Source organism: Gouania willdenowi, chromosome 3, assembly GCF_900634775.1.
Source record: "Gouania willdenowi chromosome 3, fGouWil2.1, whole genome shotgun sequence".
Classification (NCBI taxonomy): domain Eukaryota; kingdom Metazoa; phylum Chordata; class Actinopteri; order Blenniiformes; family Gobiesocidae; genus Gouania; species Gouania willdenowi.
The window spans coordinates 17,300,082-17,317,748 of NC_041046.1; the positions used below are offsets into that span (position 1 = coordinate 17,300,082).

General features: G+C 38.4%; 1 protein-coding gene across 2 annotated transcripts; it reads left to right on the forward strand.

Annotated features, from left to right (window-relative positions):
* Positions 1 to 650: 650 nt before the first annotated feature.
* chrna5 (cholinergic receptor, nicotinic, alpha 5) lies at positions 651 to 15,086 on the forward strand. 2 transcript variants are annotated; one of them, XM_028473580.1, is made up of 8 exons: positions 651 to 818; positions 1,145 to 1,282; positions 10,885 to 11,036; positions 11,175 to 11,219; positions 11,836 to 11,945; positions 13,582 to 13,759; positions 13,837 to 14,532; positions 14,663 to 15,086. In XM_028473580.1, the coding sequence occupies exons 2-8, from the start codon at positions 1,198 to 1,200 to the stop codon at positions 14,819 to 14,821; spliced, it is 1,425 nt and encodes a 474-aa protein (XP_028329381.1). In that variant the 5' UTR covers positions 651 to 818; positions 1,145 to 1,197; the 3' UTR covers positions 14,822 to 15,086. The 2 variants fall into 2 exon arrangements, with proteins under 2 accessions (XP_028329381.1, XP_028329390.1); XM_028473589.1 differs by lacking the exon at positions 651 to 818 and having other exon boundaries at positions 1,143 to 1,278.
* Positions 15,087 to 17,667: the final 2,581 nt, after the last annotated feature.

Sequence of the window (17,667 nt, forward strand, 5' to 3'; positions counted from 1 at the left end):
TTGGACAAAAGCGTCTGCTAAGTAAACTGTAAATCTATTTTCTGCAGGGAGAAGTGTTCATGTAATTATCATTCATGTTATTTATATGTAATATTAAATAAGGGATTATTACGTGTTACTGTCTTTCTGTTAATTAGTATTGGAAAAAAGTTTGAAAGTGATGTATGTTTTACCTCCAAAGTGTTTTTATTTTACTTCGTATTTTGGCCATTGAAATAAAATCTATCAGGGGAATTTGTGTACGGTACAGTATATTTGCTTGCATTATTTGTTTAAACAGGCAAAAATAATTACAGTTGTGATCAATTAACTTATTAATCAATACGTTTATTATCAGATTCATAAAACACTTAACATTTTATCATTTCATACAGAATCTGAAAACTCTTAGTTTCTTATATATACACACCAGCAGTGGAGGAGCATCATATGTTCTCATGGAGACTAAGTAATGACCTAATACCCATCCTAAATATATGAGCCAGCATCTTAATATCACAGTGCATCAGAGTATTCACACTGGTGATTATTGACAAGGAGAAAGCAAGAGCTAGGGAAGGGAGGGAGGAATGGCAGCAGTGGAAAGGGCGGACGCTCTCAACGCAGAGGAGGAGGAGGAGGACGAAGAAGAAGAGGAGGAGGAGGATGTGTTGCCTGTGCAAAATCGCAGACAAGCTGCATCGGTGTTAAAAGACAGATGAAGAAGCTCTGTAGGATGGAGGAGAGCTAGAGCAGCAACACTATCATCACCAAGACATCCCATCAAATCTACATCCACCACTACTCTGGACTGTGTTAATGGGCGAGCCTTGGTGCAGGTAGTATATGTAGAGCATGTATAGATGTACGTAATGCAATCATTGCCTCGAAGAGTGTCACGTTAGCAGAGCAGAAAGTGCAACCATGCCTTGTGGGAAAGGATTGGTTTTGGTTTTTAAATGTGAGTGATTAATATTCAGAATACAATAGCGAAATAGATGCTTTAAACAGCCTATAATGCTGCTGTCTCCGTGACAACGCTCCTCGAGGCAGGGGTGACAACCAGAGTATTTGAACTTTAAACTCTGTGTGACTCTGTTGTCTGACCAGTCCACCTGCATGCCTTTGATTTCATTAACGCATGTCTCTGATATTTCATTTCCAGCTCATGGATGCTTAAGAGACCAGCTGTGTGGATCCATTGTCAGCTCTGACACAATGGGGAGAGCAGGAGGAAGCACCACTTCACTCATACTGCTGCTGTTTCACTTGCTGTGCTGGTGCCACCTGTGCCATTCCGTGCGTGAGTGTTTATATGTCATAACATTAGAAGAGATCAATGGAGTAAATGTCCCAATCAGGAATTTACTTTGAGCTATAGTTTTGACGTTTAGCTCTAGTTTTCTAAGGTTACCATAATTCTAACAGTTTGAAAAGCTGATACATTATTCTTATAATATTATGTCTAATATGCTAACAAATGACATATTACATGTCATTCATAAATATTTAGGCCAGATAATGTCACATGTAAACTTCCTGTTTAATCCATACATCAATTTTCCAACCCACATGCTACTTTTCCGGGTCGTTCTGTTTTATTAATTCATAACAAACTATGTATTCCCTTCGACCCAGAAAAAAGAAACAAGCAGGTCAGAAAATGGATGGATGGATGGAAATTGATTATTCTTATCGTGAGATCACTTAGTGGTTAATGACCATTAGATTTGTCTGTAATTGGTTTTCTTTCATGCAGTTTTGGTCATTGTCCCTAATTTACCACCTTGTATTTCATCTCTGCATTGTGCAATGCCCCCATGTGTCATTATGAGTTAAGCAACAATGTGAATCTGAAAACAGTTATGTCAAGACAGAAAGTAGAATCACTGGCTAAATTAACAGTTTATTAAATGTCAAAAATATGTCTTCTATGCACCAAAATGTATCTTGTGGAGTTCCAGAAACGCTGTGTATATGGACCCATAATTTACATTTAGTTTTGGCAGTAATTTTTTTTTAAGAGTGTCTATTTGTACGGTTGCCATACGGACAACCCCCGGTGCTATTGGTTACCGAAGTACAAGTTCGTAATATGTAATATGTAATGTTTGTGCGACCAGATTACATACAAGGTCAATGGATAGATGCGTCCCAGATGCAAAATCTTTCCTGTGCTGTGGTGCGGTCTGATCCGCACGTCAAGAGCGTTGGCCATGCGAGTACACTCCCGACTTTTTGTCATATTCGCACATTCACAAGAGTTGAAAATATTGAGCTCCTGCGACTGTTTCGCATGAGGAAAACCATTCAGACTTTGTTGACAATGACGTTAGTCCTTCAACATGGACACCGGTCTGTTCACCCATTCAACCATGGAGTAGAAGCTGTGTGTGACCACCTGGAGCTGTATGACACGGCCTTTATAACCAGGACTGGACTAGGAAGGATTTGGCGTGAGGAGAATCAGCGAGGAGGTGGTAGTAGCAGGTAAAAGTTCTCTCTGTAGTTTTCACTTGAAATTCGGCACTGAGCTAGGATAGCATTAGCCACTAATCACCCCGGCTAATTCACTGGTGGTTTATCAGAGGAGAAAAAGGAGCGCAGCTCTTTGCTTCAGCAGGCAGTGAAACTCACCGAGTTGGATATGTCGCTGGTGGACCGTACTTTGCTTCAAATGCTCATATGACGCGAATGGGGAAATTTTTTGATCCTGCAGCAGACGCGTCCGGTGTCGCAGAAGACGCATTCAGTGTGAACACAGCATTAGGGTTAGGTTTAGGTTTCGGTTTAGGGTTAGGTTATAAACTAATATTGCAACAATTTTCAGGGTTTGGGTTAGGGTTAGGGTTATGATTAGGGTAAGGTTTAGTCTTAGACACGGTACCTAAACTGGCCAAATAGGGGAGCTGCGTATGGATAGAATGTTGATGCAGCAACTGTATGAATAGCCACTGCCTTTTTTTAACCATCTAAGTGTATTCCTTAGGGAGTTAAAGAAATGCAATGTGTGAAACTGTGTATATATATTCACATTTAAAGCTAAGAAAGACTGTATTGCTGAGCTTATTTCAAGCAAGACATGACAGGCAGGTGAGAAGGTGCTGATGGGAAGTCTCGAGATGTCTCCTGCCCAGTGTGAATAGGAGTGCTGCATGTCACAATAATAGAGATGAGATGAAAATAATACTTCCCAGACAAAACTCCCAGTGGAGACAAGTACAGAAGCCATCAGGATATTGAGCTCGGTAATACACATGAGCCTCAAAGAAAAAGAGGCACTAAGGAAAAGACTTAACGGAGCATAGGGCAAGGTTTCTGAAAAATAAACATTCATTTTAAGAATTTTAATGCTAATTGGTGATGAAGTATTCAAAACCAAAAAGAATGAGCCCACACACACATCTCCCCATTGTCTGATACATGATGCACTGCAATTCATGGTCCAAATTTCCTGCGCAGTGCGCTTTTCAGACTTAAGCTACCTTTTGCCAATAAATATCCCTTTTCCCTTTTTTCTTTTTTTTGTCCATTGTTGTTCATTTTGACACTTTGATACAATTTTTGTCCTTTAATTTTTTTTGGCCACTTTTCATTCCAATGAGCGAAATTTTGCCAAATAAATACCACTTGTTTCCTTTTTCCCCTACATTTGGACTCTTTTTGTTTTACATGTTTGCCCTTTTTCAAATTATATTCTAGATTTTACAAGACGCCAATGAAAATACACCAATACTGGAGAAATATGCTCTTTCTTGCTTGTACCTGTCAGTACTCTCACTGCAGCATTCTGGATTAACTGGATGAGTTACCGGGATTTCCAGACAGTAAAGAGTTGCTGTAATCTACTCTTGATTAAACAAATGTGTAGATTAGTTTTTCAGCGTCATTCTGAGCCAAGATGTTTCTGATTTTAATGATATTACAGAATTAAAGGAGGAGTCAGTTTCAAACACCTAGGTTTTTTTTTACTGTGGTACTGACAATTTTTGTTTGTTTGTTTGGATTCCCATTAGTTTTTGTCAAGAAAAAGCTATTATTTCTAGGGTCTGACCCAAATAAAAACATTACATAAATATGCTTGTTTAGTCATGTGGTTATGCACATCTTGTGTAATTTTTATTTGGTACGAGAATGTAGTCTATTCTCAACAGGAAGCCATGATAGATTTGGGTGCATTTCTTTCACATATGTGCACTAGATCCCTGCAGATCTCATCTTGCAGGCTTATTTTTTAGCCACTAAGTATTTTGCTGTGTGCACTTTGAACCTTTTCTTGCTTCTTCCCATTTTTGTCACGATATTATCTATGCAATTGATCCAATTTGGTTTTAGGATCTAATATGGGGGCATGAAAATGCCATCCGAAGATACTATTTACTCTGAAAATCTGTCTCTGAGGTGTTTAGAGGGAAATGAAATCAATTTTATTATATTCTCTTTCAGAAGGAGAATGTTACAACGCATTCAGGGTATTATGTTTTCAAGACAGGCTTGGGGTTTTAATAAACAATTTATTTCATCTGATTTTCAGACAAATAGAGCTGTGTATCATCTACCAACAGTGAAAGTTTATACAGTGCTCCCTGATAATGTTACCCATCATCATCATCATCAATTTTCCCCTTCCACTGCTTCAGTGGGTTGGATGCCAAGGATTCACTCCACCAGAGGCAGGAACCTTGACTTATCTTGCATTTCCCGTTGGAGTTGAATAGAAGAAAGGCCTGTAAGTTTATCGTAGTTTTTCCATATATCACGGGTATACGGTTTATTATCAGAGTGGAACAGAATTTGTTTTTGCAGGGCTGGATTAGGAAGTCTAGTTATATGAGCAATGTACTTAAAGGGCCCATGTTAAGCTAAATAGACTTTTCTGTGCTTTAAACATCATAAAAGTGCTATTAGGGCTTCATACACATGCCCAAAGTGTTTTTTTCATTGATTCCCTCAATCATTAGTTAGAGGGTGATTTGCTCCTTTCTTACTGCAGGGTGAGCACAAACACCTCGCTCCAATTTGATGACGCGTTCCCACTTTGATGACGAATTTGACGCGGCACTGAGCTGGAGAAGCCGCTCCTCCAGGAAGTTCTCTGCCGTGATTGACATGTAAACAGACATGCCCATGAAGGTGAGCATTTCAGCGTCCTTCGCGCAGTGCTATGTATATATTTTCTACAGTCTATTTATGTACCGGCAAACGCCCCGCCCCCACGCTCTGTTTATAAAGCAGCATGAGCTCGGCTATGGAGTGGGTGGGATGAGGGCGGACCGTCCTCTGGCCCTACGTCACCGTGCTGTGAGGAGGAAAGCAGTGTCCTATCTATAGACACGTCCACTCGTGAATATGCATAAGCAGGCCGCAAATCAGCCCGTTTGTGTTGTTGCTCAGAAAGTGACTTTTTTGGGGTTCTTAGAACAAATGGAGATGGGTGAAAAATAGCATGACATGGGTCCTTTAAGGTGTTGGACAAGACAGAAGTTACGGATTGGTGTAGGGTAGGTGAGGTGGAATATGTCGAGATTGGTATATTTGAAGCGCCAGTCTACGTTTTATCTCTTTGTCTTGGTGGTGCATTGGATTGTTGAATCGATTTCGGACAAGTTTTCTAAGAAAATTAATCCATGTGGAGTCCAGTTTCGCCAGCTGTGAGGCGTTAAGATGACAGGCATGAGTACTGTACGTAAGACGGTTGCGCACACACGCCGTTAGAAACTTTATCCGGGTGGACAGCTTTGTCTGACAATCCGTGAGCACGGTTTTTATCTCATTCCATTTCTTATGAGCTGAAGCAATACACTGGACAGTAAATGCAGAATAACCTTCCACTTTTGATATGACATGACCAAAGTATGTGAAGCTGGTAACAGCGGATATTTTTATCCAAGTAAAACCCAACCAGCAGTTTTAGTCTCCTATTACTCTCTCTTTTTTTGCAACAATGAACTTCGTCAGTGGTAATGTTTTTGGTCTTCCAAGGAATCATGTCATAGTGTTCAAAGAACTGGATGACAAAGTAAATAGCACTAAGAATGTGGTTGAAATGCTATTTCCCCATAGGCTTTCGAGGGGAGCGGAGTAGGGCGGAGAACACCAGACATGACTACCACATGATATACAAAAGTTGATTGGCTAAAATTACCAAAATGGCTTACCCTATGTATAATTAAGCAATATCACATGAGAGGGAGAGCTGTTGTGCTGAAATATCAGCACTGGTGTGATTTAGTCGTAGGCACTGGGCAGAAGGCGACTCAAATCTGATCTTTTTGCCCATATGTGACCTGTATCTGATCTGTTCAAGACAGTCTGAACAGCACAATAACAATTTTTTCAAAGCCGACCCATGTCACTTTCATATGTGGTCCTAAATCCGATACTTATCCGATTTGTGATCACGACTTTTACGCGACGGTCATGTGAAAACGTCCTAATTATAATGATGAATTGTTCCTTTTGTCATTTTGAAATTTGAAATGAACTCCGCATCATTGTTGGCTGTGACTCTGCATCCATTCAGTCTGTTTGTAGCAGCCATCACACTACAAACAGCCAGGGCGGTAAACCTCGCTCTCTGCATTTTTAGTCTCCTTAAAGTTATGAAGTGCTGACTTCTGTTGGAAAGGAATTTTCTCAGGGCGACACATAGTGCTACATTGGACGCCTCCATATTTACTTTTGTAAACACCGTGGGGTCATAGGTCACCTTAGGACCTCTTCTGTGCATGCGGGTCACTTCAGGTTCGCATTCCGTTCATGTGTTTTAAGGCTTAAAGTCAAAATAATTGGCTTTAAAGACATTTCATACGCAAATTAGTAACACATTTGTAACAAACCAATGGCCTTATGTTTCAATCACTTCACAGGACAGACAACTACAATCTAGGAAAAGTTTTTGTTTGACTGAAGCAGGTACACCTGAGCAATAGTATGGGCAGGACCATAGTGTGACTCATAAATTTCAGCTTGTGACTGAAAAAGACTGAACAACACATGTTCCTTGTATTTGTAATTCATGCGTCTTTTCGTTATTGCACTTGTTTTGTGATGTTTGTGCAATTTTTTTAATGGGAACCTGCCATGATAGTTTTATTGTAATTTGACTTTGTGTTACTGTTAGGCAAGGATGTGGTCAATTATCATTTTAACCAGGTAATTTATAATTAAGTACAAACATGATGTCATTATAACTGTAAATGTGTTGCTGCTGTAAACGTAATTAAATTAAAATTGAGTTTAAATTATTTACTTTCTAACTGTTGTTTAAGTTCTATAAAAAAACATTGTCAATCATAATTAAACCCTAAACTGGGGAACCATGTTACAGTTCTATGTACAGATCAGCACATACTGTACATAGTTTAACAATTATTAAATTAGTTTCATATCAAGCTTTCCCACACTGCAATTTAAAAAATAATAAATCTAGGGGTATACTGACACAAATAAAGTCTCAGATGCCCACACCAAAAGTATTAAAACCTATATTTTCATTGATTAGGAAGGTAACCAATAGATTAGATGATAGATATTTGTTTTTAGTGTATCATTCAGGACCCGTTATGATAAGAGATGCTAACAGAACGCTAACACAGGAGAATGTAATTGTAATTGACTTTTTGAGGATGAAAAATACTTGTAATTTAATTGTGTTTGGGAAAAAAAATGCTTGTCACTGTAATTGTAATTGAATATAGGTGATTAAGAATGTATTTGGAACTGAAAAATGTAATTGACACCAACCCTGCCATTGGGATAGTTTTGCAACATTTGAAGAAGTGACAGAAGGATGTAGTAAATGACCAAACTCATTGGCCTGGTTCGTAATGTAACATTTTTAGCCTGGTTTATGCAATTCACTAACGATGAATGTATAAACTCAGCAGAATCTGCTAGTGACTATTTTCAAATGCTGGGGAGGACAAATGATAAATGGTAAATGGACTTGATTTTATATAGCGCTTTATCACCACACTGAAGCAGTCTCAAAGCGCTTTACATATCAGCTCATTCACCCATTCACTCTCACATTCACACACCAGTGGGACAGGACTGCCATGCAAGGCGCTAGTCAACCACTGGGAGCAACTTAGGGTTCAGTGTCTTGCCCAAGGACACTTCGACACATGGTACTGGGATCGAACCCCCAACCTCTCGATCAGAAGACGACCCACTACCACCTGAGCCACGGTCGCCCATCACAAAGGGATGATGAATTTGCTGATCAAACAGTTATTGATTGGTTTTGCCCCAGCAACCTTGTCTTTATTGATCTAACCTTCAAGTACACACACACACACACACACACACACACACACACACACACACACACACACACACACACACACACACACACACACACAGAGGTAATTTACAGCGAGGATGAAAATTGTGTGCTATTGTAAGAAGTAATCGATATGTGCTATAGAGGATCTCTGCTTTCTTCAAAGCAGTGCGTTACACTGACTAACAGAAAGGAATGGTGGCTGAATACAACAGCTGCTTCATATGAGTCAATGCATCATCTGCTTATGTGTTTTGTTTGGTGAAAATCCTTGAAACGTCTTCTTGTTGCTAACATTTCCGTGCTTGGTCGGGCTTTTTCTTTACCATTAATGATTTACCTTTTACATAAAGTGCCTAGTTAAATGAAGATTTATGGATGATGCTGCTTTCTCTGTGTAAAGGTCCCACTTAGAATGAATGTCTGCTATAGTCACTAATAGATACGAGTCATCACACAGAGCAAGCCAGTAGGTATATCAGCTCGTATTGAAGTGACTGAGGAAGGGGTTCGACGCAAACGTCATGCGCGGTAAATCCTTGCAATATTTGTTTGGCTTGATTTGAAACTGAATATGTGAAACACTGTTCGTCTACAGACGAGTTACTGTACATTCAACTTTGGCAACACTAACAGTGTCACAACCAGAGAAGAAACATTAATAAAAAATGTATCAAATAAAAAATGAACATGAACGCAAACTGCATAAAGTCTAGTGCATGATTTTTATTTAATGACAATTACTAGTGCTGTCAATAGATTAAATAAAATTGTGTGATTAATTAATTATACTCTGTAATTAATTATTCTAATTAATCTTTTTAATCTCACCTAAAAAATGCTGAGAAATGCCCTCAACTTGAGGTATTTTCAGTTAAATTACAATATTGTGGCAGATCAAAAGATATATCACAGTGTCTTTATAAAGTAATGTATTGTTTTTAACAGAGTTGAACAGATGCAGGCATAGACTAGTTCCAAGGGCTGCTGACACCTTTAGTTTAGACCATCAGGGGAAATATTGATGTGTACTTTAGTCAATCTCCAAATAATAGAAAATACAAATGAAATAAAATATCAGGTCCATATGTAGTGCTATAAGTTAACACATCATAAACAGTAAGAACACTTCATTTAACAATACAATTATTAAAAACCATTGCTTTTTCTCTCCTTCGGTTAAAGCTGCAATATGTAATTTTTTTTCGGTGTTTGGTCAAAAATCTATAATCGTCTTTGAGCATATTGTAATCCAAAGTGTTCTGAGTGGACAGTGAATCTCTGCTCCTTCTCCTGGCTCTGTAAATGAGCTTCAGAAATACAGGAGCATGATGCTGGACTTCAGCCAATCAGAGATCTTTCCCCCAACAGGGCGATCTCATGAGCTGTTTTAAGCTTTACTATTGGCTGCTCGAGCTGCTCGTCAAAAGTCAACGCGCATTCCCGATCTGAGAACAGGGACAGTCCCATGGCAGTATATTCAAGCTGAAGTCTCTGATGTGCAGCACAGCGGTTACACGGCAAATCAAGGGGAAAAATGAAAACAGAGGTGGAGAAGCAACATAATAAAGGTTCAAACGTGTTCAGGAGAAACAGAGTCTGCGGAGGTTCCTCTGACTCAATGTACGCAGAATCTCACACTCTGCCTTTGGCCCCGCCCACATCCTTCACATCTGAGTGGTCGACTGTCCACTACAATCATTTTTCCACTGACTTGTTTATTTATCAATCATGGACTTATTCATTTTGGCTCTGATCCCTGTCATCTTGTCTGGATTGGCCACTCGGTCTGCTCGGACTAGTGTAGTGTCCGAAGGACCGCTGTCTGTGTTAGCTGCTACATGTTTAGCATTGCGGTGAAAAAGCTCCGCTGGAGGCCAGCAAAGCTCCCGTGATCCACAAACTTTTTCTTGCACAATTTTCACACAACTGGGCTATAGTTTTCCATCTGGTGTGTTTGTTAAACTAAAATGAACGCGCACAAAGACTACTTCTTGGGTTCTGCCATTGTAGCTGGTGCATCATGGGTATACTGGGAACTCGTGCAATGAGAAAGGTTCTGCACTGTTTGGGGTGCAAAAAAAAATGTGATTAACAGCGTTAATTGTTTTAGTGCGTTATTTTTTCCTGGAATTAATTAATCACATTATAGCGTTTAAATGACAATCCTAAAAATTACTAAACATCTGGATTAAAATCATGGAAATGTTACGATGTCACAGCAGCTCATATAAACTTTACTATTGATTGATTTAAATCAAAACTGTATAGTGCTAAAAGCAAACATATATGTTTGGGCTTTAAATGACCTCTAAAACCATAGTATATGTGCGTTTGTGCTCAGTCAAAAAGCTAAATCTTCCTGAACATGCTGCCATTATTAAAACAGTGTGTGACTGAGCAGAGGAGAGCATTCAGTATGTCAATTACTTTTCAGTCACAGTCACATTCAGAAACTTCTGACAAAAGAAAAACAGTGGAGCGGGAAGGTGAAAAGGTGAAATCTATAAATTGAGCGGGGAATGTTAACAATAGAGTTAAAGGCATTGATCTTTTAATTGAATTCTATGGGATTTTCTTTGTGTTACTCACACTTTCTGTCTTGTCTCATCTCTCAGGGGCTCCACAGCTCTCGTCATTTGCAAAAGCAGAGGACAGACTATTCAAATACCTTTTTGGAAGATACCAGAAATGGGTTCGCCCGGTGGATTACCTAAACCAGACTATCCAAGTCAAATTTGGACTGGCTATTTCACAGCTAGTTGATGTGGTGAGAAAAATAATTCGTAATGTTAATCAATTTTTAATTAACATGTAAATGGGTGCCAAATACAAATAAACATACTTTTAATCCACTTAATCCCCAAAAAATTATAATTTTGACTGAATTTGTCATTTTCTTATCCAGGATGAGAAAAACCAGCGCATGACGACCAATGTTTGGATGAAACAGGCAAGTACTCAAATAAAAGATAAGATTGTGGCGATTAGTGTCATCTTAAGGCGGTGAATATAATCCATGGAATTTCTGGAAATGTGTGTGCCCCCTGATCTGGTGGCATTTCACTGACAGCTTCTATCACTTTACTAATGCACCTGCCTCCACAACTCATCTCCTCCTCATTCCTGCTCCTGTCAGCCTTATTCTTGGGTGTTAAATGTGTCATGCTTCTTATAAATTATCCCCTACAGAGGCAGTCCTCGGCCTTTCAGATCAGTGGTTTTCTCCAGTGATAAATTACAACATGCAAAAAAAAAAAAAAAATTGGAAATAGAAACTCATTGATCACATCCATCCTGGTTCTTTTTTGGAAAATTGAAGAGACAAGAGAAAAGGTTTTAAATGTATTGCATTATATATGATCACCTTTTTTTTATCCTATTCTAACTGTGCTCTTGCCTATGATGTTGGCTTTAATTCAGTCACAATGGTTTTAGATTAACCTGATTCCTATTATGTTTTTACTAAATACTGCATTAATGAAGGGCTGAATAAGCCATATTATCAAAACCACTGTTCCAGGTTAATACAGCCAATCACCCTCCTCAATTCTCTCCTGGATTCTTAGGAATGGATGGACATGAAACTCAGATGGAATCCCAATGACTATTTGGGCATCACAACAATCCGGGTTCCGTCTGACAGGATCTGGCTCCCTGATGTTGTTCTGTATGACAAGTATGTACTTGTATTTGTCTACTTGTATTGATGTTATTTGTGCACCACTTTGTATCAACTGTTTTCTTATATTATTCTGGAATTTGTGCATTTAATCAAAACTACAGTAGTGCTTCTTATATAGTCTAAAAAGAATAATACTACCTCACTATTGTTTAAAAGTAGTTCTTTGACTTTAAGTTTACGAAAACTTACGAAAACATCTCATAGCGCTCATCACAAAGTATAAAATTGTTGATGTGAGGACTATGGGTGGAATGAGTGTATAGTCGGTCCTACTATACAATTAAAATTTTTAGTTCCTATTTTTAGGTTTAGGTTTACGCTTTTACGATAAATGCTTTTTCAAATAAGTAGGTCTACTAAGAGGATTTCCATAGTCTTGATTAACTAAGATTTTAAAAAAAAATTTATTTTAATCGTCATGAGAAGAATTTGCCAACTTTTTAAATATTTTTGACAAAATTAGCAAAAACAAGAATAACTAGAACTCCAAGCAGTTATGAAAGGGGGCCAAGCCTTCCAGTGCAACTCGGACCCCAGGTTTTGCGGAGCCCATGGAAGGACGAAGGGACGAAGGACGACGGGCTTGTGGCGAGCGTCAGGACACAGGCCAACGTGCCATTTGCAGTGAACAGCTGTGAAAATGGGAAAGTTACAGGCCAAGATGCGTTTGCTGGTCTGTGTGCTCTGCTATGTATAAACTGTAAATTTCACAGCCCTCAACATAATACTTCAGCTGAATTAAATGTTAGTTGTTTATGTTGTAATAAGCCACACCCACTTTGACTAATTGCGATTAACTTCGAGATACGGCCCCAGGAGCGACCCAAGGTCATACCCACCAAATTTGGTCAAAATCGGTCGTGCCATTTAAGAGATATAAATATCCCATATTTGCAGCGCCCCTAGTGGCCTACATTATTCAACATTGGCGCATACCCCCACAGTCACATGCCAACCAAGGATCTCAGATTTGGTGTTGTTAGCATTTATTTTGACTGAGATATGCACCAGTTCGCATTTTCATAACGAGCTTGAAAACTTCACTCTTTAATAATTTACGTATGCTTACATACGCGGTCCCCAGGCCCCGCGGGCTTGGCCCCCTAACAATAATAAAAGGTATTTTTGTAGTGTGTCGAACACCAGCAGAGGCGTGATTCCCGAGGCACAGAAGACAATGAATAAAAAATAACCATAGTGATAAAGTCCAAACAAAAAAGATCTTAAGGTGTCCCGTAAATAAAGACTTTGAGAACTTTAAGGTGTGGACATGGCTTGAATGTAACCAATGACACAAAGATAAAAAGGCTTCAAAAGTCATCATTAGAATTTTAAGATCAATTGTAAGATGAAAAAGGAAGCCAGTGGAATCATGCTAATAGGTCTGAGGTACCCCTGCTTCTTAGATATTGGTAAAAGCCCAGCTCTTTAGTTCTGGACAGTGTATAAACATGCCAACATTTTCTTTTAATTTAAAAGAATCAAAAAGGTTGTTGCAATAACCAAAAGCCTGTAATATAAACTGAGGTGACATTGGCTGGTAGCAGTTTATATACAACACTAACACTAAGCTTGGTCAATGTGTGTATGTTGATTTATGTTGTATAAATCTTTGCTTTCCAACCAACAGTTCTGATGGGCGTTTTGAAGGGACTGTCACCAAAGCTGTCGTGAAGTACAATGGAACCATCTCATGGACGCCTCCAGCCAACTACAAGTCAGCCTGCACAATAGATGTGACATTTTTCCCTTTTGATCTGCAAAACTGTTCGATGAAGTTTGGCTCTTGGACTTATGATGGCTCCCAGGTGAGTTTCATTTTCAGGGATTTTTGGAAGTGACTTTGCACTTTTTAACCAATGAGTGAATAACCTTCGTTTACCAGGTGGACATCATTCTGGAGGACTTCCACGTGGATAAACAGGACTACTTTGACAATGGTGAATGGGAGATTGTGAAGGCCACAGGCAGTCGCAGTCTAAGAACTGATGGCAGCACTTCTTTTCCCACCATCACCTACTTTTTTATCATCCGTAGATTGCCTCTTTTTTATACTCTTTTCCTCATCATCCCCTGCATTGGCCTGTCTTTCCTTACCATTCTAGTCTTCTACTTGCCTTCAAACAGCGGAGAGAAAATATCTCTCTGCACTTCAGTCCTGGTGTCATTAACTGTCTTCCTCCTGGTTATTGAAGAAATCATCCCGTCCACCTCTAAAGCAATCCCTCTTATCGGGGAGTATCTAGTCTTCACCATGATTTTTGTCACACTCTCAATCGTTATAACCGTCTTTGCCATCAACATCCACCATCGCTCCTCTTCAACACATCACGGCATGGCTCCATGGGTGAGGAGCATATTCCTTCACCGACTCCCTAAGCTGCTGTGTATGCGCAGCCATGTGGACAGATACGCCACAACTGGAGATATTTGGACGGGAGGAGATGCAGGACTGACTCAGACAAAGAATTTAGCGCCCGAGCTAACTCCACTTCTGTACCGCAAGAACAACCTACAAGCAGCTTTGGAGTCCATTCGCTACATAACAATGCATGTAGTGAAAGAAAATGAGGTCAGAGAGGTGAGTAGAAACTTCATCTATACTGAAAAAACAAGAGAAATCTGCAGGATTTTTTTGACTCATGTTAAATAGTAGTTTTATACTGATCGGTTAAATCTTCAGAACTTATTGCCCTTATTTTTTCATGCAGGTGGTTCAAAACTGGAAGTTTGTAGCCCAGGTCTTGGATCGAATGTTTTTGTGGGCCTTCCTTCTGGTGTCGATTTTTGGCTCTGCTATCCTCTTCATCCCAGTTATTTACAAATGGGCTAGCATCATTGTTCCTGACCATGCTGGAAGTATGCTCTGAAAACCGCTTATTATAAACCTACCAAATTAAGGGGGAAAAAACTTCAGTTTGATCTATATTTATATATTCTCAATGTAAGTAGGCTTTCAGAATAAAACCCACCAATATTCAAAATGTCTCAAATTCAAATGTACTTCCATCCATCCATTTTCTGACCCGCTTGTTACTGTTTTCAGGATTGTGTACTAATGTACTAATGGCAGGTAATCGTAGGGAGTGTGTGGTCTAATTTCTCTTATTGCTAAATCCCAGATAAGTATAAAAGTTCGACATTTTGAAGAAATTCCTTAAAAACCAATGACAATACACTTCATGTCACCAACGTTTTGTAGTAATTTAAACTACTTTAAGGGTTTGGCTTATGAGAAATAAAAATAAAAATGATGTAAAACAAAATGTGTTTTTCTTCTCTTCTCTCCTAAATAGTAATAAATCACTCTTAACTTACCATGAGCCTTTACCATTAAACTGCATTTTGCTAGTCATTTTTAAACATACAAACTATGTGAGAATGTTAGCTGTTGGATGCCAATATGATTACTGAGTTAACCCTTAACAGTAAAAGGCACAAAGGTTTATTAACTGTTAACTCTGCTGTGGCATACCAGCCTTGCCAGATCAGGTGCTAAATTGCGACACGATCTCACGAGGAAAGTTGACCCTATCACGACAGTAATAGTTTTATTTTTCATGCGTGCCGCCACGACTGTCGCATTTTTTTTTTCGTGCTGCAAACACGACTTTCAAACTCAATGTGTTTCAACTGGAAGTTATTTCTTGGGATTGTGTCTTAATACAACACTTTTTTCAAGGCAAGGGAGACATCACTGTAAGGTTTTTTTCACCCTGAAAAAGCAATGGTCCATTATTTGAGAGTAATGTGAGAGCAATACTTCAATCTCTTTCATAGTGAAGACGGCTATTATAAAGAAGGGTCTTTGTTTTTGTGTTTTCTATTTGGGAGGTGAACAGACTAGCATGCTAGGTCCTGTCTGTGGCCCCACCCTCCCCCACCCTCAGCGTGAATCCTGCATTCTTCAGACGGGATGTAAGATGATCGATGGTCACACCTGTACACTTATTTTGCAGGGTCCTTTCACCTTAGATCTGCACTTTCCCCCACTCATTGGCTTTATTTGTATTGTAGTTTGTAATATAACTAAAAGTATCTTCACTGTTGCATGCAGATAGCCTAAAAAACACAACTTAATGTTTTGGATCACAACTTCTTTGGATTTTGTGCCTCTTCATAACCAGAGACAAACTGAGCTTCAGGCCTTATGTTGAATATACACTGCCCCCATCTGGTCATCTTTAACAATACACCATGAAAACAGACTGGTTTCTTTCACCCTGGATGTTGGATTTTACACAAGTTTACACAAATTATGTTTATTTTATTTATATTTTTTTTTTTTCAATGATGAGATTTTGTATTTATTGTGAGGATTTATTTATTTATTTATTTTTATTTATTCAGTTTATTTCCGACATGGTTACATTCACTTTTTTTTTTTTTTTCATTTTTTTTTTCTTTTTTGTACATGCCGAAAAAGGAGACGAGAGAAGCAGTTTGCTTATCCGGGTCCCGTCCCCTGTTTTACCATCGCAAATTTACATGGGTTTACATGTCTCATTGGCATCCTCACTATTATATTAATTCCCCTTTTTAATTCTTCTATGTTATTATTGTTTTGTATCCTCAAATTCGTCCCACAATTTTCAACCAATTTCAACAATTAGGAATCAAACTTTTCAGAAAATTCTGTACTTCTCTGCTATGTTCCAGTTTTTTTGAGTTATTGCCCGTGCAACTTTTTGCTCCCATCCACTTACATTGGAAATTTGAACCTTTTTTGGTACTTTTAAACCAATCATCACCAGCCGTTCTTTAACTGATTTAAACCATTCAACAATTAACATGTTTAGCTACTACCTTCAACCCATTTATACTTTTCAATGAATTTCAACTTCTTTCAACTTTTTTTTAAAAATTTTTTTCAACCTTTTCAACTTTTTTCAACTTCTTCAACTTTTTCAACTTCTTTCAACTTTTTCCAACCAATTTCAACTTTTTTCAACTTACTACTGTATAAACTGGACTTCTAACTGTTTTTTCCTTTCATACTGGGTTTTTGACACATACTACAAGGTAAGGTTTTTTTTTATATATATATATTTTTTATTGAACATTTTAACAATTCAGAGCAATGTAACCAACAAATAGTATAACAATAATACAGATCCACCATCTTGAAAAAAAAAAAAAAAACATCTTACATATTACAATAGTCACAATAGTCAATTATCCTGGGTTCTCAGATAATTCAGTACCTGTTTAAACAATTTTGTAAATGTTTTTTTTTTTCCTTTCCTTTCATGCAATATCTCAACTTTTCCAAAACAATAGTATCAGTTAGTAATGATTTCCATAATGAGACAGTTGGCAAAGCATCACCTACCCATTTGGTCATTATTGCCTTCCGTCCTAATATAAGTAAAAACTGCATAGTGCTCCTTTGCAATTTTAAGTGATCAGGAATGGAGCCTAAAATACAGAATAGTGGGTTTGCTGAATCTTGTCACATTCCCAGAGGCAGCTACCTTACATTTCAGGCAAATAGGAGAAGCACCTGCTGTGTATTTGCTGTACATATAAGGGGAGATATACACATTGTGCAAACTATTATATTGCATTTCTCTAAATCTGTTGCATATTGATATTTTAGAAGGTAATAGAACAATCTCATTCCATTGCACACAATCAATTGTTATTTTCAACAAAGTTGTCCAAGAGTTTAACCTTCCAATATTTAGATGTTGCCATTTTGAATACAATTTTAAAA

Excerpts from the sequence above, each read along its gene's own strand:
- chrna5 (XM_028473580.1), top strand. The coding sequence starts at position 1,198 with ATGGGGAGAGCAGGAGGAAGCACCACTTCACTCATACTGCTGCTGTTT. Across the intron at positions 1,283-10,884 it reads CCACCTGTGCCATTCCGTGC|GGGCTCCACAGCTCTCGTCA; the intron begins GTGAGTGTTTAT and ends CTCATCTCTCAG. Across the intron at positions 11,220-11,835 it reads CCAATGTTTGGATGAAACAG|GAATGGATGGACATGAAACT; the intron begins GCAAGTACTCAA and ends CTGGATTCTTAG.